Source organism: Gigantopelta aegis, chromosome 4 (genome assembly GCF_016097555.1).
Source record: "Gigantopelta aegis isolate Gae_Host chromosome 4, Gae_host_genome, whole genome shotgun sequence".
Taxonomy (NCBI): Eukaryota; Metazoa; Mollusca; class Gastropoda; order Neomphalida; family Peltospiridae; genus Gigantopelta; species Gigantopelta aegis.
This window is the reverse complement of record NC_054702.1, coordinates 13,486,827-13,513,066: the sequence shown is the minus strand read 5'-3', so window position 1 is coordinate 13,513,066 and position 26,240 is coordinate 13,486,827. Positions and strand designations below refer to the sequence as shown.

The following is a 26,240-nucleotide window of genomic DNA, read 5'->3' as shown; positions in this document are numbered from 1 at the left end:
CAAAAATCAAGTATAGGGAGCTACATATATAGTTTTGGAAGATTAGTATACCGAGAGTAGCTCGTTAAGTGGACTGGTCCATACAGGTACTTAGCCTAAAATAAATAGGCGTTGGGGATCCCTCAAACATTAACAAAAAGTTTTATTGGGGGGGGGGTGCGATTTCCCCCAATTCTCGCTAAGTACTCCATTCAAGATGACACCGATATATTCTCAATACCAGTATTTCAGGATTAAAAATATTTCGGATTTCGTTTACAGAAAATAACAATAAAGTCAAGTGTCCCCTAAATCTTTTCAAGAGTATACCTTCTAGAAATTGGCTCAAGTCCAACAAAGCACCCCCCCCCCCCCCCCCTCAGTTGTATGTAAATTGAGAATGCTGAAAGTGGGTTATTCCACTGTTTTCAAGCGTGGACGTTTGTGCAGTTTATCTAGCCGGTGTTTGTCAACAACGTCAGTTTTGAGCATGCCTATTAAGGTATAAAATATTAATATTATAAACTATATGACTTTATGTTAAACTTGATATTTTGCAATATTAATATTTATTATATGAGTTTGAACTGTATCCTTTCAAACTTGTGTAGTCACGCACCACACTGATTTACGTAACTTAATGATCACCATAGAACCAGTGTTGGGCAACCACCAGTGATTGTGTTGATACCATAATGATTGGTAATGGCAGACGGCTTCTTATTGTAGGACAGTTCGTAACTTATATATTGTAGCCTATATCAGGGTCTGAGAAGTGTATTTAAATGTAACCAGGGGTTGTTTTATATAATTTACAATAATAATAATCATTGTATATTGTAGTACAATTGCACTATTAGTATTATGAATGCACCATATTAAAGTCTGTATATTAAAGCGACATACCCAAGTTTTTAAACACTAAGGCATATTTCTCACCTAGACCCTAGTTTCAACCAATAAAAATGGACACTAAGTTTGATTAATTTATAAACCTGTAACAAATTTGAATGCAACAGAGTGAAACAAGAGTCTGTGATGTTGAAATACCATTAAAAATAGACTAAAACGCAACTCCATAATTGTTACTTCACAGACACACATGCGTTTTAAAAAATATGAAAAATGCATTTTGTTACATTAAAAACACCAGTTTGACCAGAAACACTTCGGTTGTAAGGAATTGGATAATCTAAACAATAAAATATAAGTAATATTTGATTTCAATGATCATAAACTGCTTTAATAGTGAGAAATATGCTTAGTGATTAAAAACTAGGGCCTGTTCCTTTAATAAACATACATTTTACTTTATTACAGGTTTTACACTTTAATTATTAATTAAGTGTTACGACTGCATCGTATTCTTAATGGTCTGGTCAGTTTATGGATTGGTCAGCAGTGTTACTATTTTGGGAAGTTGGGTGTTGTCAGTCAGAAGTGAAGTTAATGACAGGTTACCCTTGACTGAAGACACATGACAGGTAGAACTGCATGCTGGTAAAAATGTTCTGATGTTCTGATTTTTTCCTGAAGGCAACAGAATAAAGTGTAGGACCCACATAGAAGTGTTGGCTTTTTATGCAACTTCCACCAAGTGAGGGTTACATAAAATTGGGAGGGGTGCTATCACTTCAATAGCATGGGTGGTGGGGTAATCACATTTTTAGTGCTGATTAGGCTTAACCCTGTTACATGGTGGCTTTGGGTTATGCTCTCCACTGGAAATTTTGAATTCAAAATTTCGATAACAGGTCGTTTCGACCTCATTACTGGTTCACCCCGAGTCATTTTGAACAGGGTCGATTCGTACCTCTAACCGAGTCGTTTAACTCTAATTTTTATTTTGTCAATAAAGTACATTTATTCATTGATTTTTCCTATATCTATTGATTTTTCCTATATCCATTGATTTTTAGATTTCACACATTGCGATCTATATTGTGTGTTTATATTTACAAATAAAAATAATGTTGTAATTTTGTTTATTACCAATATCGTTTACTCAAGCCATATACACGAAATACGTACAGGCCTTAGATAATATATTCATAACAGTACTAATTTAATGTATGAACAGTCACACTGCATACTGATGTCCTGTGGTTTCTTATTATATATACTACATACCCAGCTGAGGTCCAAACGCCAAGTTCAGTATGTTGATTTCCCCCAACAGTTTCAGCTGAGAGAAAGTAAACCGGTGATAAGGCAAAGACAGAAAATGAACTAATATTTGATAATGAATAACAAATAAACATAAGAAAAAAGACTTCAAAACTAAAATAAATAGATCTATTTGAGTGTGTTTGTGCGAAACGACTTGGTATGAATATGACTAAGGGCAAAACAGTGCAGGGTTTGAAATGGTTAGGGTGAAACGACCCGGAATCCAAATTTCAGGTTTTAGATATGGCATTTTCAGTCTTTCTGAGGACACTTTACCGCAGACAGGACAGCACATACCATGGCATTTCATAAACCATTCATGGTTGGGATGAGAAAACCCCCCAAAATGGATCCACATAGATGGTTCAATCCTTCATCCCAAGCACCTAAGGAGAAAACTCCACTGACAGAGCTGTGCTCCTTTAAGACATACATGTGACCACGTAACAGAGGGAAGAAAAGAAGGAATGCCTTATTTAGCAACACACCTAAGAGCAGCTAGTCGTATGGTCTTTAAATTATCAGATGTGTGCTATTAGTATGTGTTATCATAATTAATGAATGGTGTTCTCACCAAGGGGTGTGTTAAAAAATACTAGTACATTAACATTTGACTTGGCTAAACCAGATTCACTTGGGACCAATGAAATATGCAGCATTGCTGGTTAGATAGAGTGTCGGAGTGGACAGATTTCATCCAGTTACAAGGAAAAAGAAAAGAAAAAAGTGTTTTATTTAACGACGCACTCAACACATTTTATTTATGGTTATATGGCATCAGATATATGGTTAAGGACCACACAGATTTTTTTAGAGGAAACCCGCTGTCACCACATAGGCTACTCTTTTACGACAGGCAGAAAGGGATCTTTTATTTGCGCTTCCCATAGGCAGGATAGCACAAACCATGGCCTTTGTTGAACTAGTTATGGATCACTGGTCGGTGCAAGTGGCTTACACCTACCCATTGAGCCTTGCGGAGCACTCACTCAGGGTTTGGAGTCGGTATCTGGATTAAAAATTCCATGCCTCGACTGGGATCCGAACCCAGTACCTACCAGCCTGTAGACCGATGGCCTGCCACGACGCCACCGAGGCCGGTCTCATCCAGTTACAGTGCTTGTGATGTAGTGATCAGAAAATACCAACATAAATAAAATGTCACATTCACCAAACATATACATGATGGACTATACATGTTTAAGACATCTGTGAAAGCAAGGCTAAGCAATGCTCATTTTAGTGGTTGGTATAAACCTGAAACTTAGTGAAAGATATTTGCGTTTTTAAGAAACCAATGAAAATCAAGATAAATAAAATATAACAGATCATCAATATGAACACATACTAATAATAATCTGATTGATCATTGCTACCTACACCTGTTACAATGGGTGTGGATCATTGGTTATTAATCCTTCGAAGAGGTGCAATTATTTCATAACACTTAGGTTTCCTAATTACTGAGGAACTACCATCATTGTTTAAAAGGTGACTTCAGGTAGACAGTAGGGATACGGTTGCGTGCCGGTGTAAACAGAGTTAGTTAGTACATAAACCATTCTTTTGTTCTTGAATTTGCATCCGAAATCAGGAATAGACAGCATCCAGTTTAGGCAGTGTTTTATTATTAATAAATTAACAATAGCTGGACGGGACTTTAAAACTGGGCCGATGTCGGTTTGGACAGTCCACTGTTTTTTACTAGATTAGCATAGACTTGCATTGGAAGGCTGGCATGTATATTGTAATGGTAAGAAAATGTTCATAGATTTATTCTAAGTAGTTATGTAACAAAAATATATTTGAATAAATATGCAGTTTCAATTATTATTTTCATATTGTTCACAATGATAGACCATGTATCTTGTACAGGAATTTGTCTAGGATATGTCTGATGGGATTGGGTTTTCAGGCCACAGAATGATGAAGTACACAACTGAAAGTAATTTATTAGAACAAACCTAATGAAAAATATATATACCAGGGCTCGAAACTCACCAAAACATAAGGTGGCCCAAAAAATAATAATAGATGTTGGCAAATTATGGTAAGAGAACCACGAGTAAGATTTGATTGTAGAATACAAATATTAATAGGGGCTCATATGTTATACATGTAGCTCTAAAGAAGATCACCCACAATATTTGGGCGACTAATGCCATTATTAAAAAAAAATATAAAGTCACCAACACGGGACATTGGTTGCATTTGGCGACCTGGCCATGGGCCATTTCGAGGCCTGTATGCACTTGTGTTGGAATTTTTTTTTAGAACAGATTGAAATTGGGAATTTTCAGTGCCACTTTCTTTTGGGAAGGGGCTTATGTTTTGGGCCCACAAAACTCCTGGATAAATACCTGTCTTTTACATTACGCAATATAATTAGGCCTATATTATTACATCTTAGTCTGGTTTATTTTCTGTTATTGAGGTAGGGGAGGGAACCCATCCACATAGCTATACAAAAAAACATGTGGAAAGACATGGATTATGAAGGAGATATTAATATTGTAGGTGGGAGAAAAGCTGCCAAGCGTTGTCCTGTATGAAGGTAACCCAGAGAACAAAGTGAACACATCAGACCTGTTCTCCAAAGGAAAATGCATCATCTTTGGTATCCCTGGAGCATTTACCCCCACTTGCACAAAGGTAAGTCTCAGTGTAAAGTACCATCCAATGCCTCGATCCTCCCTACAAAAAAAATAAATAATAAAAAATTTAAATTCCAACTTCAATTAAACCATAAAATAAAATAATTTCCAAAACATCTGAAATGTCCTGCTATTCCAAAGGCACACTACAAAGCTGTCTGTACTGTACAAAATAAATGTAATTTTGTGGTAATTGTCCAGTTACTATTATTTATTTTTTGTTATGTTTCTAAAGCATGATAGATATTGTTTTAAAAGAAAGGAAAGGAATATTGTTTTAAAAGAAAGGAAAGGAATATTGAATGACATCTGAAGCACATTTTAAACCATAGCAATTTGGTGTCTAACAAATGGTTCTTTTGATGTTTGGTCAATAGAGACAAAGAGAAAACCCCCACCGTATACAGTTAGTTTATAAATTATTAATATTATAAATACAATGTAAACAAAACTATATATATATGGTTTTCTGATTTCTGTATTCCACAGTGGAATACAGAAATCAGAAAACCACATATATGTAGTTTTGTATTTATTTTGTTTCCAAATAATAGTTAAAAAATTGTAACACTGCTATGTAATGACAGAGATTTCTAAATTTACAAAACTAGGTCAGCTGTGTTACTACGCGGACCGATGAACCACCAGTTATTACACATAGGAATATAGTTCTATTTAAACAATAAACAGAAATAAGAAAGAATGAGTGAAAAGTTACCTATAATTTTAATGATATTGTTTGAAATGTCTTTTAAAGACAATGTAATAGCTAAAATTCACAAACAATATAATATTTAATTTGCTTGTAATACGTCACAAAACCTTCAGCGTGCCAGTTTTATCAACAACAAAAAATGTCAAAAATTGTTCACTCAATGTCTGTGTCATCATCGGTGTTATTCATGGAATTATTCATTGCTAAAAAGTTTTAAGTTTATGTTGAATGTGCCTCCATAAATCATCGCTCCACTGAATAATCCGGTTGTCAGTTCATCCAAGTTTTCTACGTGAGGAGACAGTGCATGCAACGTCATTGTTGCTAAAGGCGACGACAGTCACTTTTCGCACCCTTGTTTTGGCTTCGTACGCAATAAATATAGCATATCCTACCGTAATTTCACTAGAAATCCATATTTCGTAAAAGGTAAAAAAAAATAATCACAAGATTTTGTTCAAACACATTCAGGTGCATTAGTAATGTTAAAAAAAGTCAATAGCAATTTTACATTGGAATTTTTCCAAAAAGGAAACATCATGTACCCAGTTTATGGTTATTGTAAGGAGATGCAAAGTGACGTCATTTAAATTCAAAATTAGCTGTATTATTACAATGCTTCGCCACATTAAAATAATAACTAGTCTACTAACCTTGACCCCTGTCAAATTCCTATAACAAGTAGACAACGCTGTTTATAAGTGTATTTAAAAAAATTAAAAATAATTTGGGACAAAATATACTCTTCAAAAAAAGAAACGCAAAAGGGTACAAATGGGTTATAACTCCGATTTTATGTTTCCTACCGGTTCATGCTTTGTGAATATAAGGTCATTGCATGTCCCAAACACATTCCCACGGTTACATTCGATAAAACGCAGCTACTGTACAATAAAGTTCCAAAATGTGAATATTCGCAAAAACGCAGGCACGTGCAAACCATGTCACCACTGCACGTGCGTTGTCTGCACGTGCAACATGAACACCGACAGTATAAAAGTGCAGGGTGTTCGCTTGCCTGGCCTCTGTATCTGGCCGACAGTTGACAATCCAGCACATGCCACGTCTCAGTGAACCGCAGAGAAACAATGCCGTCGGCCGACTAGACGCAGGCGAATCCAGAACGGCCGTTGCCAGGGCATTCCATGTGTCCCCAAGCACCATCTCCAGACTGTGGGACCATTACCAGCAACATGGATCAACACGTGACCTCCCTAGATCCGGTCGACCACGGGTCACTACCCCCGGGCAGGACCGCTACATCCGGGTATGCCACCTTCGGGAACGATTGACTACTGCCACCTCCACAGCCGCAGCAATACCAGGTTTGCGCAGGATATCCGACCAGACCGTACGGAACCGCCTACGTGAGGTAGGAATTCGTGCCAGATGTCCAGTTCGAGGTGTCATCTTAACACCACAACACCGTCGACTCCGACTGCAGTGGTGCCAGATTCATCGACAATGGCCTCATCTGCGATGGAGACAGGTGTGGTTCAGTGACGAGTCCCGATTTCTGCTCCGACGTCATGATGGAAGATGTCGCGTGTATAGGCGTCGTGGTGAACGTTATGCGGCAAACTGCGTGCAGGAAGTGGACAGATTCGGCGGGGGTAGTGTCATGGTGTGGGCAGCCATCTCACACACTGGCAGAACTGACCTGGTCCACGTGCAGGGCAACCTGAATGCACAGGGCTACATTGACCAGATCCTCCGGCCACACATCGTTCCAGTTATGGCCAACGCCAACGCAGTGTTCCAACATGACAACGCCAGGCCTCACACAGCACGTCTCACAACGGCTTTCCTACAGAACAACAACATTAATGTCCTTCCTTGGCCATCGACATCTCCGGATTTGAACCCAATTGAGCATCTATGGGACGAGTTGGACCGACGCCTCCGACAGCGACAACCACAGCCCCAGACCCTGCCCGAGCTGGCAGCAGCCTTGCAGGCCGAGTGGGCCACCATCCCCCGGGACGTCATCCGTACTCTGGTTGCTTCAATGGGCAGGCGGTGCCAGGCAGTTGTCAACACACGCGGAGGCCACACCCGGTATTGACTCCAGATGACCTTGACCTTGGTGGTGTGTCCTATCACTTACTCACAATGGACTAGAGTGAATTGTGAACAATCCTGCAACATTTGGTAATTATGGGACTCACCATTCAATAATTAAATCAATTCTCCAAATGTTACGACAATGTGGTTTTGCGTTTCTTCTTTTGAAGAGTATATTAATTTGAAGTTTTAAAAGATGAAAGAAATAAAAAGTACCTTTTTTCAAATATATCATATTACAAAATTACGGTTGGATATGTTTTATTTATTTATTATTATCTAAAAGTGAATGTCGTCAACCTTAACTATCGTGGATTAAAAGCTTGTTGGTTAGTAGTGTTCCCGTCTCAACTTTTAGTATTGCGCTTATTAAATTATAAATATTTGTCACCGTTTTCGTCTGTTTTCAGTTCAAATTTTCCACAAAATAGCATTTTAAACATGCATAACAGTTAACTGCTTTACTAGGCAATTCAAACCAATCACCAACTTTGTTTACATATCACGAAGGGCATTCCTGGTAACCATGTGCTATAAATAGTAGCGTTGAATATGGTATAGTTCCGGCAGTTGAGTTGAATACGGAAAAGTATATTTCATTTTTGTATTCAGGACTGTATTTATATAGTAAGATTTAATGGGTATGTAATAAATGTATGTACATATGAAATTTGTTAATATGTTTCACAGATTACACCAGATTTAATAACGGCACTTGACCAAATACACAATATTAATTATGTTTTCTTACAGCCATTGATCCTTGTTATTAGGAAGTGATAAATATGCCTGGCTGTTACAGGTTTTTTGCTGTTAATTTACTGCTTACAGCTTCTTGCTAAACAGGTTTGTCAATTAAATTTATTTCTGGTAATCCTATTCTTATAATTATTGCTCAAGATGTATTTTATGTGAAACAGACAAGGTACATATCTTAGGTTATACATGGTCAGTAACTCCAATGGTTACAGACAATCAGTATATAGTATATAGACATACATGTATTTTGTATGCATGTACACCACAAAACACATTGTTCTGTTTCTTTGTAGAGTCATGCTCCAGGGTTTATTGAAAATTCTGATGAATTGAAAGCGAAAGGAATCACTACCATCGCATGTGTCTCTGTGAATGACCCCTTTGTGATGGATGCATGGGGGAAGTCTCTCTCTGCAGAGGGAAAGGTATGTACTGATATTGCAGAATGTGTGGTGGATTGAACAGGCACATGTGCAGGATATTATACAGGGGTCTAGGATGGCGAGCAATTTTTTTTAGGGATTGGTGGGTTCGAGTCATACAGCCTCAGAAAATCTAATTTAAAAAAAGAAAATTTGCTTTGAATAGTAGGGGTTGATCCCCAAACTCACCCAACTTGCATAGGTACCTGTTAGAAAATCATGTGTAAAACACATAATGTTTCACTTGTGGCAAAAAGGCATGGACATTTTAGTGTTGAGCACTGGCTCCACAGATGAGTCACTCCTACAACAATTCCACTATTTAAAACATTTGTGTTGTGATATGAATTTGTGATTTGTTAAGAAGAAAGCTTTGTCCTAACTGGATGCCTGCGACGCAGTAATATTTATATCTTAACTAGATGCGACCATAACGACCATCTCCAATTTTGAAATTGTCTTAGACTGTTGAAATCACCAAGTATCTTAAACTATTGAATTCTATCCCATATAATATGAGTGCTTGCCTGAGGTGCTCACGTCGTAGGATCAAAACACCTCAGTGGATCCATTTAACTGATTGGGTTTTTTCTCGTTCCAACCAGTGCACCACAACTGGTCAAAGGCTGTGGTATGTGCTTTCCTGTCTGTTGAAAAGTGCATATAAAAGATCCTTGCTGCAGTAGGAAAATTATAGTGAGTTTTGTCTGACTACAAGTCGGAATTACCAAATGTTTTTGATATCCAATAGTCGATGATTACTTAAAGGGACATTCCTGATTTTGCTGCAATTTTTAAGATGTTATCGACTAACAGGGACTTTTTGACGATTGCAATTACATATTTTTCTGTATAAAATATTAGTAGCTGTATATTAAACATGTTTCTGATCATTCTAATATTTGTACAAGGTTCAATTTCATTTTATTTCCTAAAAAAGATTTGTTCATATGTACAAAATTATTTGAAGACAAAATCCAGTTTGGACTTGAGAATGTCCCTTTAATTAATGTGCTCCAGTGGTGTCATTAAACAAAAATCTTCAATAAAAAAACAAATATATTCATTGTATTCATCCGTTTCACTATCTCTCAAAACTGGACTCTTATCAGAATATAACCACTTTATACTGGATTCCCTTTAAACTAAACGTTTTACTTGGTGCTGTGGGTGTGACATTGATGGGTTTAACTGCACTTGATATTCAGGGGAATTCAGCGATGGGGAGGTGTTTACCCCAGCACCTTCCCCAGATACTGTACCTAACCGAAATTTTCACTTGGTCAGTATTACTTGTGATGGCAAATGTTCTGTAGACTGAATATCCATGACAACATGAAGTTCGGTTCTGTGATAAATTGATACATGTATACCAAGTTTTAGATGATTATTTTATTTGTTTTATTTCAGGTCAGAATGTTAGCAGACACAAATGGGGAATTTACGAAAGTGAGTATTGAAATTGACTACTATAATCATTGTAGGACTCAAACTTAGGAATGTGTTTTCATCAGCAATTTTGAAAATGCTCTCTTAATGCAATCAATATTGAGCCTTCCTACAGCATTTTTAAACAAGTAACTTTTGCAACAAATAAAAGTATATTTTGGTATATTTGTTACGTGGGAAAATAGTGGCCAAGAACTGTTAAAAATGTACACATAAAATTGGCAATTATGTTTATGTATAATTTACAAGAACAAAAAAAAAATCTTTAAAAAAAAAAAGCAGAAAAAGAGTATTGTCAGTCTTAAAGAACTAGTTTTTTGCTGTTAACTCACTGAGAAAAATAACCCAACCATTTCTTTTTTTCAGCCATAAATACACACACACACCATACACTGTACATGTTAATGCATTTTAAACTTAAAATTAAAAAATAATGCATTACCAGCTCATTTCTATAATTGTGGGTTGGATTATGTGTGGTAAATAAACAGTTTCACAAGGATGGCTAAGATACACGAACCCCAGGTTTAGTGTAAAGTTTGTCTCAGTCTTTGCTGACATTTCAACAGGACATGCCACAACACAGTAATTTAAGGCTTTATATGTAAATACTTCAGGGGATTGGTTATCGGTCATATCCTCCTAACAACTGACTGTGTTTCTCTTTCACTTCCTTAGATCACAGTAGTTTTTATTTGACTTACCTTTACGTAAAAGGGTGAGTTATTGGTATAACTTTTCCAGCAGCAGTGACAGTGTTAACTTTTGCATTTAGTTCAGTGTTAAAGTTTTACATTTAGCTCCATTTCTCACAAATTATAAGTCCTACCTCTATTACACTTGGTTTATAGTTCAATGTATGAAGAAGAAAAAAATTAAATTAAAATTTTAATTTAGATTTATTAATTGTTTTTTATGGTTTAATTTTAATTTAAAAAAGAGTTAAATATGCATTGAGATTAACATATGAAGAGTTCAGGTGCAAAATGCGATATAAACTATTATTTTTTTATTTTTATTATTAAAGCCATTACTGTCTGTCAGTAAGGGCTAATCGTAGGCCCGCTGATTTGCCGCAAAACGCGATTGATCCTTATGAAATTGTATTGGGTAAATCCCGTTTTTTAAAAATCAAAACACGATATACGCCAATTAATTTTTTTTTACTTTTACTGAAAATTAAAAAAATTGATATATTGCGTTTTGCGCCTAAACTCTTCATATGCTTGTGTATCTGTCAGCAATATTGAATAAGTTTATGGCAAGCAAAACATTGAATTCCAGTCCAATAAAAAGTTGACATTTAAAAAAAACCTTAGTCTATAATTAAGTATAATTATAAATTAAGATACTGAAAAAAAAGACAATATTTAGTTTACAATTTGAAATTTTTAAAAGAGGTCACTATCTTTGATACATGTACATTAAATTTCTAAACTAGTAATCACCAACTACTGTGACACACACACACACACACACACACACACACACACACACACACACACACACACACACACACACACACACACACACACACACACACACACATACACATGCACACATCAGCAAAAACAGACACACACACATACACACAGACACATGCACACACAGCAAAAAAACACACACACACAGACACAGACACACACACAAACACAGACACACACACACACAGAGACAGACACAGACACACACACATCAACAAAAACACACACACAAACACAGACACACACATCAACAAAAACACACACACACACAGATACACAGACACACACGTCAACAGACACACACAGACACACACGCACACATCAACAAAAACACACACACACAGACACACACACAAACACAGACACACACACACAGAGACAGACACAGACACACACACATCAACAAAAACACACACACACACACAGACACACACACATCAACAAAAACACACACACACAGATACACAGACACACACGCACACATCAACAAAAACACACAGACACACACACACACAAGCCTTGAAATAAAAATATTTGGTGTACCTGACACAATGTCCTGCACCAATTAATTTGTGCCTGACATAAAAGAAACTGTACCTGTCACAAAACATTGTAAATAAAAATGAAATAAATTATGTTTTATGTTGTTTAATAATTGATGTATTTAATTACTAAATAACCAATGCAGCAATTAAGGCAATAGTCACCAAATGATGACATTTATTATTGTTATGTACTTACTAGTCTATGATGCATTAATATATGTCCTCTGGTAAAGCTGTATCCTAACCGGCCGCGAGCGATGTGAGCTGTAATTTTAGAAATCATGGATTTCAATTGTCGTATCCTAACCGCACGCGTGTCATCAGTGTCTTGTTTGTGGTAATATTCTAGTGATTGTTAGCATTTGATACACGCAGATTTGTGGACCCTTTGATCCACGCGTCCGAAAAATTGTGATTATACTGCATTTCTTTTTTTAATTTTTTGCAGAGCGAGCACGTCATAAGTATAACCTCGCCTTCAAACTGTAGCCACAAAGAGGCATTTGTTTTAACTAAATCCTCCTTTTGCCATTTTAATTCAGTGCTGGATTTTGAGATACTACTCTGCGGGATATTCATTTGGGAATTTTTGGGGCAGGATTTAATCGGCGGCTTCCCGCAGCGGATACCGGGAACAGGGACAATTGATTTGTCATTATCGGTACCTGTCTGTTCTTTTACAGCAAAGACTGAAATTATTTTGTTCAACATCCTTTAATTGTTAACCACGAGGCAATTTGAATTGCAAACTTTAAACGAAAACGCCACAGGAAGTATACGCTAAGTACGAAAGGTCAATTACTAATATGCGTGACATCACTTTTTACAATGTAAGTTCCCACAAAATCGAGACTATGAAAAATCCTACTAAACAGGTACTCGGACTGTAGATGAACTTCGTGTTGGACTGTCAAGTGCCCCGCGAACCGGTTCGAATCCCACTGGTACACATTTGTGTTTTTTCATTCGTAATCAATATTTTTTTTTTAATCGGTGCATTAAGTGTATTCGATTCCAAAACAGCCGGCTTTTACTACAACGCGAGCTTCGGACATGATGACCGGCGCAATCGACATTGTTACTGACAAGTTACAAATTTGTACCAGACAATGACCGTGACCGGCCGCTTATTTCAAGGCTTGCACACAGATACACAGACACACAGACACACACGCACACACACACAGACACACGCATCAACAAAAACACACATACACACACACGCACACATCAACAAAAACACACACAGACACACACGCACACATCAACAAAAACACACACACAGACACATACACACACATATGCACACGTCAACAAACACACACATATACAGACACACACACACAGACACACACACACACACATATATCAACAAAAAACACTCACACATACACACAGACACTCACAGACACACGCACACACACACACACACACACGTGTACACACGCATGCATGCAGACACATATGCACGCACACAGACACATGCACAGACATACACACACACACACATGCACAGACATGCACACACACACATGTATACATACATGTATACACACAAAGCGACACACACACATGGTGATAAACACATACATACAGTGACACACACACACACATGCATACACACACAAGCTGACTCATGTTGTGACAGTTGTCGGTGACATTTGCTGAACCGATGAAAGTTTTAATATTATTTTAATAAAGATTTCAAGTTATATGTAAAACAATAAAGATATTTGTAAAGTGATCCCCTAATATGTGATAAAAAAAAAATCCTGTTCATTTTATTTCCATCTTTATCTAATGAATCGATCGCTTTGATATTGCCAGTTGATAAAAAGTTTTGTTTTTGGAAAGGCTGTGTATATATTATTTGGCACCCAAGATAAATTGTTTTAATGGTAAACATTCCATTGTTTTTGTAAATGGTGATATCCCCCCAAAATGAAAAGTTTATAATATTTTATAAAGAATTGCTGAATAAACAGAATGACAGAAATGAAAGAAAGTAAAATTCAGTAGTTACAACCAATAAAATCTGCAATTTAGGACAAAATATCAGACGATAGTTAGTGGAAACAAAAGACAGAATGACTTATTTGGTGCCAAATAAGTGGGTGTTTTTCAGTCAGAGATTGCCAAGTTATTAACAAATCAAATGTTTTCATTGGTCAAATAAAATATAACTTTTATTTCATGTTACAAACATACAAATGGATACAGGTATGGGACAACATAGTCTTAAAAATACTGTTAAATTACATTACGGTAACTGTCGTAAGCTACTGAAGTTTTTTTGTCATTTGCTTTTTTGTACACACAACGTGGCTCGTTTCCTTTCATGTCAAGTGTCCAGAAAATAAGAAGTCGGCAGGTCGCGAAAAGAGGACATCAAAATGCATATGGAGCAGCGAGAACATTGATGCATACATACATGTATACACATACACACACACACACACACACACAGTGACACACATGCATACACACACAATGGCACACACAGTGATACATACATACATAAATACAGGTTCGAGTCCCAGCAACGACATGGGACAATCTTTGAGGCCAGAAAGGATTTAATTATCCCCAGTGCCAGTGCATTAATATCTATGTATGTAATAGTCAACCTCGACATACATACAATATATAGATATTCATACATCAATACATACATCAGTGCCAGGTGTGCCCAATGTTTCATGCTCGTAAGCAGGATCGACCCCATAGATTGTAGGCCCCATGCATGTGGTTGAGTTAAAGAACATCCTTTTTATGGATGCTTCGATAGCTCAGAGCGCATCGTGGTTAGTCTTGCAATTTGTGCATGTGATTCAGTGCCACAGGTTCGAATCCCAGCAACAGCATGGGACAATTTTTGAGGCCAGAAAGGATTTAATTATCCCCTGCGACAGTGCGTTAATATCTATGTATGTAATAGTCAACCTGGACATACATACAATATATAGATATTCATACATCAATACATACGTACGTACATACATACACACACATGGTGACACACACACACACATATACACACAGTGACATACACATATACACATACAAGCATGCATGCACACACACATACAGTCACCAACACATACATTCACACACACATACAGTGGCATGCACACACACAGATACACATAAATACACACAAACTCATTCCCAGTCTGGAGCTCCACGAGGTAAGACGTGTTTGTTTCGCGTGTGCACACTGCACGTGCTTTCGTGTGCTCGACTTGGGGGTCCTTCATTTCGTTGTTTTTGTCAGCGAAATGAAGTTTTGTACTGGGATGTATGCGGCCATTGGAACTGATTGAATGCTGGAACGCTTCTCATTTCGACAGCCTGCACCACCAGGTTGGATTCTTTTTTAGCGAGATTCCTTGCCTCCACGTCATTTCTCCGTCTGACTGTTGACTTGGGTTTTTTTCGTGACTCGTATGACGGCCATTCTGCAGAACGCCACGGTTGTTCGCGTTTAGTCTCTACATGTCCGAGCCTGTCCTAGCAGCACTGGAAGATTGACCGCCCCACTCTAAGAAGAAATAGGAAGCGGGGTCGGCCCCTACTACTCTTTTTCTAGACTTTACCTTGCTTTATAGTGATACCATCTCGTATCCTCCGGAGTCGGGCCCGTCCGCACCACTATACCAAACCATGATGACTGGACTATACCTTAGTCTGATACTCTCTCTCGTTCAGACGGATCCGGCTTCTCAAGATCTGTATTTCAGCACAGCACTTCACCTTCAATGTCTAATGACTGTCAATCTAGGGGTTTTCTTGACGGGATGCAACCCATCTCGTCCCTTTAAGCTGTGCACCCAAACGGCCTTAACGAGGCCACTCACGTGTACATATTGATCGGACTTTAAACTTTTAGATCTGCGTTCAAAATTTTATGTCGAAATTACTTCTTTATTTTTAAATATTATTAAATAGTCCGATCCTCTCTTCTTTCTCTTATTTAATTTTGGACTGTCCTTCTTAAAATTCTCCAAATTATATAAATATTCGGCTGAGCAGTCAATTTTTAAAACATTTTTGGCTTGTAACCTTTATTTTTTTATTCTATTAACTTTTTTACTAATTGCTGTTTTCAAAATTCTGCCCATTTTCAACACACACACACACACACACACACCCACACCCCCCCCCTCCATCCCGAGTCAGGCCACCAATCTTATCGGAGGTCGGACTCGGGATGGGCGTGTTCGAAACCCTAGTGGTATATGGGCACGTTAAACTAGTTATCATCATCATCAAACTCATGGATGCATCTTGCTGAGCACACTTTAGATGATATAGCTTTTTGAAGATTTTTGAGTACCTGTATTTTTTGCAGCTTCGTGCAGTTGTGGTTGTTTTGATGTTTATGAATTCTTTTCTTTTTTTGTAGAAAATTGATATGGAGCTTGATTTGACAGGACCACTAGGTGGTATTCGATCAAGACGGTGAGTGAATGTTAGGTTATCACTTAGCATGATGCTGTCTTGTTTTAACTGTCATGTTAAACATTTAATTACTTAACAAATTGTCTTGTTTTAACTGCTGATTAAACATTTAATTACTTTACAAATTGTCTTGTTTTAACTGCTGATTAAACATTTAATTACTTTACAAATTGTCTTGTTTTAACTGCAGATTAAACATTTAATTACTTTACAAATTGTCTTGTTTTAACTGCTGATTAAACATTTAATTACTTTACAAATTGTCTTGTTTTAACTGCTGATTAAACATTTAATTACTTTACAAATTGTCTTGTTTTAACTGCTGATTAAACATTTAATTATTTAAAGTGACAGACCCTAGCTTTTAAACACTGACATATATTTCACTATTAATGCCATTTTTGATCATTTAAATTAGAAGTACTTACATTTCAATATTTAAAATATTAATTTTCATACACCTGAAGTGGTTCTGGTCATCTAGAGTTGTAATAATCCAAAATGCATTTTTTATAATTCTAAAAATGCACATTCATCGGAGAAGTAATGGTTATTAAGACGAGCTCTAGTCTATTTCTGAATAGTATTTCCCCGGTTAAACATCACAGACTTTAGCTTCACTATAACTTTTAAATCCAAATGTGTTGCAGGTTTGTAGTTTAACTAAACTTCGTGTCCGTTTTCACGGGCTGAAACTAGGGTCTGCCCCTTTAACACATTGTCTTGTTTTAACTGTCAGATTCAGCATTTAATTACTGAACACATTGTCTTGTTTTAACTGTCAGATTCAGCATTTAATTACTTGACACATTGTCTTGTTTTATTTGTTAGATTAAACATTTAATTACCGAACACATTGTCTTGTTTTAACTGTCAGTTTCAGCATTTAATTACTTGACACATTGTCTTGTTTTATCTGTCAGATTAAACATTTAATTACTGAACACATTGTTTTGTTTCAACTGTCAGATTAATTTGTTTGTTTGGGAGATGTTTTTTTGGGGTGTGTGGTTTTTTTATGTTGTCTTTTCTTTTCTTTTTTTCCTTGGTGTACCTTATCTTCCTAAACCTAAAAACCCCCACATAGTAATAAAGCGACGCTTGCAATATCATGGATGCCATTTTGGTTTTATGGACTGGTATAGTCTTGCTTTAATGAGATAACTGATTATTTTCTTGTTGTTCCCTCTATAGTGAAATTGATCAAATAGAGTTATCTCGTATCAAAATTAGGCCACAGACCACAATTAATTATGCTATATGTTTCTATATAGGGTTAGTGGCTATAACATTTTTATTAATATCAGCAGGCCCATGGAGTTTGGTATGTATCTTTGCCTGCCTGGGGAAAACATACCCTGAAAATTACAGCCCCTGTTGTCCAGCTCTTTCTCCCAGGATATTGGTTTGAACAAACACACCGACTAAACCTGGCCGGAGTACACCCATTTTACTCAAAAGCACTACTTTTGCATGGGCCGGAATTACCACAATCAAGTCTTGAATGTCAACAAATTACATGCTCTCCCCTGTCAACTTCAGTCAAATAGTTGCCACTTCATAGCTGTCTGCCATGAAATAATCACAGTCAAAGAGCAGACTACATGCACAGACAAATTTCTGGATTTTGGACAACCAAATGGGAAGATAACTGTGATCTCTGGCCATTACACCAGTACATAAAACCAAAATTGCATCTATAACACTGCAAGCTTTGGGTTTTTTACTATGGTATGTATTACAGTTTTATTTATTTGTAAACCAAATATTTTTTTAATTACACACAAAAATTGTAGTTTTTTGTTATTTCCAAAAACACTTACTTTTCTTCTAAAATTATTTACAAAACATTTTTATAAAAGGATGGGATGGATTATAGATTCAGAACACCTTGGTTGATTACGGTTTCTCAGTTTGATTCGATTTAAAAAAAAAAAAGGTTACTACCTGCCATATTTTTTTCCAAGGATGAAACCTGAAGTACACATATTATATTTTGTAGGCCTAAAGTATAGTCAAACCTGTCCTAGAGCCACCTGTACTCAGCGGTCACCTGCCTTAAGCGGCCACTTTTTTCCCTTCCCAAACGATTTATAATGTAAATGCACCTGTAATAAGCGGTTACCTGTCTAACGTGGTACACAGCCACCTACATGTAAATCGGATCCCAAATCGCTAAAATACCTGTATTAAGCTGTCACAGTAAAGTTTTACTATTATATAAAAGGGATATTTTAACAATAGCGATAAGGTGCAGCAAATAACCGATCTTCACACCTTCAGGAATACTAATACCGATTCAGTCCCGACATTAAGAAAGTATGATTCTGGAATGCATCTAATTGTCTCTGGGCCAGCTACGCTTGACATTTGTAGATTAACGTACTATGACAATACACTTGTTGAGAACAGTTAATTTAATACATTCCATTTGCATTATTTCTGAAGGATACAACATGTCAAAAGTTGATTTATAGTCACCTGTGTAGCACACATCCGTTGATTAGCAGTACAGATGGTAAAACAAGAAACAACAACAAATGTTTTAAAGACTATATGTGTGGCAACCTGTACTCAGCGGCCACCTGTCTTAAGCGGCCACTTTTATCTACTCCCTTGAGTGACCGTTTAAGACAGGTTTGGCAGTACATGTATGTTGTCAGTTCTAGATCAAAATTTTATTTCTTCCTTTTCCTCTTCCTCAAGCATGAACCCAAAGTACTAATACTGAACATGTCACTGAACCTTGAACGGGCTGTGTGTCGTTTGTTGCAGCTATGCAATGATAGTAAAGGATGGAGTTGTTGAAGCGATGAACGCCGAACCTGGAGGCAGGGGCTTCTCATGCAGCGCGGCGGAGGAAGTCATCAAACTCCTGTAGATTAGATGATGTACCCATTTCTTTCTGCTGTTTTACCCAGTCCAGACCCCCTCGACCTCCCCCTGGATCTGCACCTGCGAACTCTGTCCAAACCGGAAGCTGTGTAATCCAGCATGATCGCTGTTCAGTGAAAATACTTGAGTTAAATCTGTCTAATTCAACACTCTGTATATCAGTTATTTGTGTCAATCCACCATATTTTTTAATTACTTTATTATTTATTTATTGTTTAAATATTACAAAATTATTATAAAGAGAGTGGAAAAAGTCATGTTTTAAGGGTATCTGATTTTGAGAGATTCTGTACTGATATTTAAAAAGAGCTCATGAAAAATGAGGCAATTCTGGTTTACTAAGGGTTCAGTTTTGAGTGTTGACTATTAGTCCATGATGTCATTCCAGCACAGTTACGAAAAAGTTAAAAGTAAACCTTTGATTTGTTGTTTTAAGTCTGTTAAAATACTATATTGTAATACAATGCAATGCAATACAAGACATTAGCATGTTGTGATACAACATGTTACGTTGTGATTCAATGTTATTATAACATTGTAATACAAGACATCGATTAAATGATAATTTATATGTATATTATGATTGGTGTCTTGTTTGTTTACATAAAATTTACATATACATCTGACGACCTTATTAAAAAAAGGTATAATTGATTTGTCAATTCATTCCATTCAGTCCATATTTATAGGTTCAGTTAGCCTTTTAGAAACACCCAGAAAATAATGGCCGGTATACAAAATATTTAAGTATAGGGGAAAATGTAATAAAAATAAAGTTGCTAGCATATAAGCAATGGACATTTTATCTTCTATAATTTCATTTTTAAAAAGTAAAAAAGTAAACAAAATTGACTGATCTTGTTGTGTTGTTTTTCTGATAGATCTCCATTTCATATTCTGTTTGTTTTATAATGGTGAACAAATTTAATCAGTGTTATTAAATATTACTATTATTTTCAGGTTTTCCTTGGTTGTTAACGATGGAGTGGTCACCTCGGTGAATGTGGAACCAGATGGTACTGGGTTGACCTGCAGTGCAGCACATGAAGTGCTTAAACTGGTGATGGCCATTCACACCATGAGTTAATTAACCAAAGATCAAATTTAACAATGTGTATTGAGAAGTATTGCCAGAAAAGAAACAATTTCCAAGGTTATTCTTAGAAAAAAATATTGTTTTTATGAAACAAAATCAATTTGAAAGAAAAGACCTTTGTTTTCAATGATGAATCAAAATGTCTTCCGTTTTTGACAGCATAATACTGTAGATCCTGAAATTAATGCGATTATAATATTAATGTGAAAAATGCGTGCTCGTGTTATTTGCATTAATAATATAATGCATTTACTTCTATGTTTTGTCTATGTATCCCATGTTATTAAAACAAAACAAAACAAAGATTAAAATTGTAACATATAACACAACTGGAAAACAATTCATTGTAGGCATGTCTGACTAATTGTTGACTAGTCCAGTAAGCTATGTGTCACATTCTTTTAAAACAAAGATTAAAATTCTAATACATTTATAACACAACTGGAGCACAATTCATTGTAGATGAGACAGACTAATTGTGAAATACTCCAGCAAGATGCCAGCCACGCGAAACGATTACAGGGTCTTTGGCCACCATATCAAAAGCCGACACGATTCATCGCGCGTTAATGGGTTTTAGCACACTAATCCTGAGGTCGACCGTTTCATTGATTTCACTGTTCAAGTTCACTGCAACTTAGTTGGGTGAATTGTTCTTTTGTTATGACTTTGAAATATGTCTACATTCTTAGGAGGATACAATGGTACATATACATGTATGCTATTGTTTACCAAAATTTATGTTACAACCATATACGTTACATACTTTTGTAATTTAATGCTGCAAAAATATGCTTTGAGTTGATCTCACCAAACACACTTGGGACTAAACAGGTTAACTGATGTGTAGCCAACACAGATATGTTAGTAAGTTGATCACATTGACATTGAAGATAACTGTAACTTGGATTGAACCAAAAAGTACACAGACGTGTGTTGCTAGGAAAGTATTATTTCACATTAATTTCATGTCGCATTTTTGTCTGCCCACCGTCACTTGCATTAATTTAGGGACGTGTTAATTTCATGATCTACAGTATTAAAAATTTAATTAAATTAAAATACCAACCAACACACTACCATAACAGGGTTCTTTGTGTCCTGGAAATCCTGGAATGTCCTTGAATTTTGTGATTTTAAAATCTAGGCCTGGAATGTCCTGAAAAAAGCATTAAATTTTATTGTGTCCTGGGGCCTTATTCACAAAGGTCTCTTAGGCTCTGCTAGACAACAAAGCGTCCTCTTTGCAAGGCTTTTAGCATTGCACTGCAAGATCACAAAGTTGCGAGAGTTTAGTGAATTAGGCCCCAGGAAATTTAGGCCAAAAATTTGAATGTTTATTTTTTCTGCATCTTTACTTTTGTTGTCCTCATAACCTGTCTAAATTCAGACAACAATTTGTTATAAAAACATTCATTGATTGAACATTTCATGTCCTGGAATTTTTTGGGGTCTTTTAAGGTCATGGAAAAGTCCTGGATTTTTTTTTTTTTTTTTTTTTAATTGTAAGAACCCTGTATAATGGAAGGTGAGATATTAAAAATGTTCAGAGTTTTCTCCCTTGGGTTTTATCTAAAAATTATGTAAAATGTTTTAGAAAATTAATCAGATTTGTAACATCTAATACATTATTTACTACCTATCTGGTATTAAAATAAATGGAAATAATTATCATTTTATTTTGTAATGTGGCAGCTGTAAAATTAAAATTCTGATATTTAGTGGTTTAAATAGTTGATTCGCCATTCACAGTATATTTTGGCAGAACAACATATTCAGCAAGGTCTATTTTAATCTTTATTTTGTTTTCAAGTTCAGTACTTCCCAGTGGACATTGTTAAATTACTAATTGACAAAATATATGTTTGGTTGAAGCTTTAAATAGTAAGTTATTCATGTTTGATACACAAATTTACCGCAGTTTAGTTCAAAATTGTATTTGTATTGAGAATTTTATTCAATGTTTGTACATTTATTTTTCATGACTGAAAAATAATTCTACAACTGGTTAGTAGTTATGTAAAGTTGCAAATGTTATGTTGTTTTTTCTCAATGGTTTTCCACATGTTATAGCACAGGGCTTCTAGAATTTTTATAAAATCAACTAGCCGTGGGATCAGTGATTTTTAAGATTTACTAGCCACAATTAAAAATTCACTAGCCCTACTGTACTTTTAAGTTAATACAATTTTACTAAATAATAGTAATAAACAGATATGTCACCTAAATAGGAAGATAGAGCTTAAAAATACTAACATGGGGGGGGGGGGGGAATAGGATATTTATATTTACAAAATAGACTTAACTGCAACATTTGACAAATGTTTTTCACTAGCATGGCAATAGTAGTTATTTACTAGCCCAACATTGAATATCACTAGCCATGGGAGTGAGGCTACCATAATCTAGAAGCTCTGTAGCAACTTAATTTCCATACTGGTGAAAAGCGCACAAATGTATTTTCATGGTGGTATCAGGTTTTCACAAGTAAAAAATCAGCTTGTGAAAAATATCAACGGCTTCCTATATATATATGCAAACCAAATATACTTATTTTTGGGCAATACTTTTATTACATTGATTTCTATTGAATCATAGTGAAATGATTAGCACTACCCAAAGCAGGTTTGGATTTAGATGTTAATAAATGAGTTCATATTATTTTTGGTGGTGGTTCTTTATTTCTGGTCCAATTATTAATGTTGTTAATATCAACGGTGCTGTCATGTCAAAAGTTAACAAAATAAATTTTGGACCAGTAGATCTTTTTTGCTTTTTTGATTTAGATTTGGTTTGTAAAAAAAATACAGTATCTTCGACGTGGCATGTTCTTAATTAAACTTAATGATTTAAGAACAATTTAGAGCAAACAAAATTGCAAGTAATTAGCAACCATCAAGCTAAGGGCTGCAACTCTAAACATGTTTTATCATTGTGGAAAAAATGTGACCCCGAATACCTACATGTATGATCATGGTGTCACCATGTCAAACTTTGAGGCAGAATAGTTGACTTTGGTATGATGAATCACAGGAGTTGTCTTCTTTGGTTGGCTGTTTGTTTTTAGTCCCCTACTGGTCCAACTGGAGGGTACTATAGGTTTCATCTCCGTTCTTCTGTCAGTCTGTCTCACATATATTGTATAGTGTTCCGAATGTTTTTTTCAGAACGCCTTAAGAAATTGAGTTGAAATTTTGTGTATAGCTTTATTATGTACTGTTACAGATTGAGTTTCATGGCAGTTTACCCATTTTTGACGGAGTTCTGGACCTTGAACTTAGGAGATATGAAACATTGTTGGGCCTGGTAGGGGACATTTATTGCTTTAGCAGTATTCTCTTAATGCTTCCAGGGCTTACACTACAAAAACAAAATTGTTTTGCCAATTTTCAGATTTATAGAGTATTTCCTTGAAAACAGTTAAAATGTGGTTAATTCAAGGAATATTATTTTAGCCAAAGACAAAATATATCTGCAATGTATACAAATTAGCAATTGGCTCATTTGGCAATGGACAGGGTGAGCCATGTCTGGCATTGTCGGAGGAGATATCATGTGTGGGGGGGACATGCCTGAACCTTGACTGGATATAGTCATGATAAAATTATTTCTCGCTCCAGCCAGTGCACCACGACTGGTACATCAAAGGCCATGGTATGTGCTATCCTGTCTATGGGATGGTGCATATAAAAGATCCCTTGCTGCTAATCGAAAAGAGTAGCCCGTGAAGTGGCGACAGCAGGTTTCCTCCCTCAATATCTGTATGGTCCATAACCATATGTCTGACGTCATATAACCGTAAATAAAATGTGTTGAGTACGTCGTTAAATAAAACATTCCTTCCTTCTTTCATGGTAAAATTGTTTTGTCTCGTAACTATATCATAGACTGCAGGATGGGCTGTTGTATTTGCTGAAAAGAACATGTAAGACATCTCTTGCAGTTTGTATTTTGGTAGGAGTAGCATGTATGGTGTCAGCATGTTTCCTCTCGCAATAACAACAAACATTGATTTATTAATAATCGGATATTGGTTGTAAAACATTTGGTAACTGATAGTCTTAGAGAGGAAACCGACTACATTTTTCCATTAGTAGCAAGGGATCTTTTATTTGCATGTTCCCAAATAGGACAGCTGCTCATATCAAGGCCTTTAATATACCAGTAGTGATGCACTGGTTGGGATGAGAAAACAATACCAGAGAATGGGACCACGGTAATCTGATCCTACGATGGAAGTATCTCAGGTGAGCACTCTACCAACTGGGCTAGATCCTGCCCACACAAGATGCTGACACCAAATGGCCTTCGTTAAAAATATGTTGATAAGTTGTTTCTAAAATGCTCGCCTGATGCACTGTCTGTCTGGGATCAATCCCCGTCAGTGGACCGATTGGGCTATTTTGTATTCCAGCCTGTGTTCCACAACTTGTATATCAAAGGCTGTGGTATGTGCAGTCCTGTCTGGGATGGGGCATCTAAAAGATTTCTTGCTACTAATGGGGAAAAAATGTGGCAGGTTTCCTTTCTCCAAGACTCACAATTACCAAATGTTTGACATCCAATGGCATATATATGATTAATAAATCGATATGCTCTAGTGGTGTCATTAAACAAAACAAAAAGTAATTTTATTTGAGGGCTGAATTAAATCGGTGGTTCGGACCGACAAGAATGACAAAAGGGGGACTGGCTAACACATTAAAAAAAAAAAAAAATCTGTTTCGGAGATCAAGAATCGGTCCCAGACCAAGAAAAAAAAGGACTTTTCCCCACCCCTCTTAGAGAGCCTGTCTGAGATATGATAAGTCATAGGATGAACCACTCTCAGTGGACTTGTTTCTCCCATTTCAGTGAATACCTCGTGACTGGTGTATTACAGATCATAGTTTGTACTCCCCTGTCAGGAGAAAAGTCCTTATAAAATATCCATCTCTGCTTTTGCAATCATGCGGTGTAGCCCGTGTGGTGTCAGGTTTCTTCATTTATTCTTGCATTTACTGTAGGTTGACACCCAATAACCGATGTACTTTTGTACTGGGGTGTCGTTAAACAGTCGTTCATTCATTCACTCTTGACTAAGTTGTGAAGTAGCCATATTGTTACGTTAGACTCCGACACCATTAAGGGCGAGACATAGCCCAGTGGTAAAGTGCTTGCTTGATATGCGGTCGGTTTGGGATTGATCCCCATCGGTGGGCCCATTGGGCTATTTCTCGCTCCAGCCTGTGCACCATGACTGGTACATCAAGGCCATGGTATGTGCTATTTTGTCTATGGGATGGTGCATATAAACGATCCCTTGCTGCTAATTGAAAAGAGTAGCCCATGAAGTGGTGATAGCGGGTTTCCTCTCTCAATATCTGTGTGGTCCTTAACCATATGACTGATGCCATATAACCGTAAATAAAATGTGTTGAGTGCGTCGTTAAGTAAACCATTTCCTTCCTTCCGACACCACTAGAGCACATTGATTTATTAATCATTGGCTGTTTGATGTCAAATTGTTTATTTTGACACATAGTTTTAGAGAGAGGGAACCTGCTAC

At 36.4% G+C, this 26,240-nt stretch overlaps 1 protein-coding gene across 3 annotated transcripts; it reads left to right on the top strand.

Moving 5' to 3' along the window:
- The first annotated feature begins 363 nt into the window (after positions 1–363).
- Positions 364–21,130, top strand: LOC121372676 (peroxiredoxin-5, mitochondrial-like). 3 transcript variants are annotated; one of them, XM_041499124.1, is made up of 7 exons: positions 364–481; positions 4,666–4,800; positions 8,634–8,765; positions 10,173–10,211; positions 16,646–16,701; positions 19,477–19,592; positions 20,557–20,695. In XM_041499124.1, exons 1-6 carry the CDS (start codon positions 380–382, stop codon positions 19,580–19,582), a joined length of 570 nt encoding a protein of 189 aa, XP_041355058.1. In that variant the 5' UTR covers positions 364–379; the 3' UTR covers positions 19,583–19,592; positions 20,557–20,695. The 3 variants fall into 3 exon arrangements, with proteins under 3 accessions (XP_041355058.1, XP_041355055.1, XP_041355056.1); XM_041499121.1 differs by lacking the exon at positions 19,477–19,592 and having other exon boundaries at positions 20,557–21,130; XM_041499122.1 differs by having other exon boundaries at positions 19,477–21,130.
- The last annotated feature ends 5,110 nt before the right edge of the window (positions 21,131–26,240 follow it).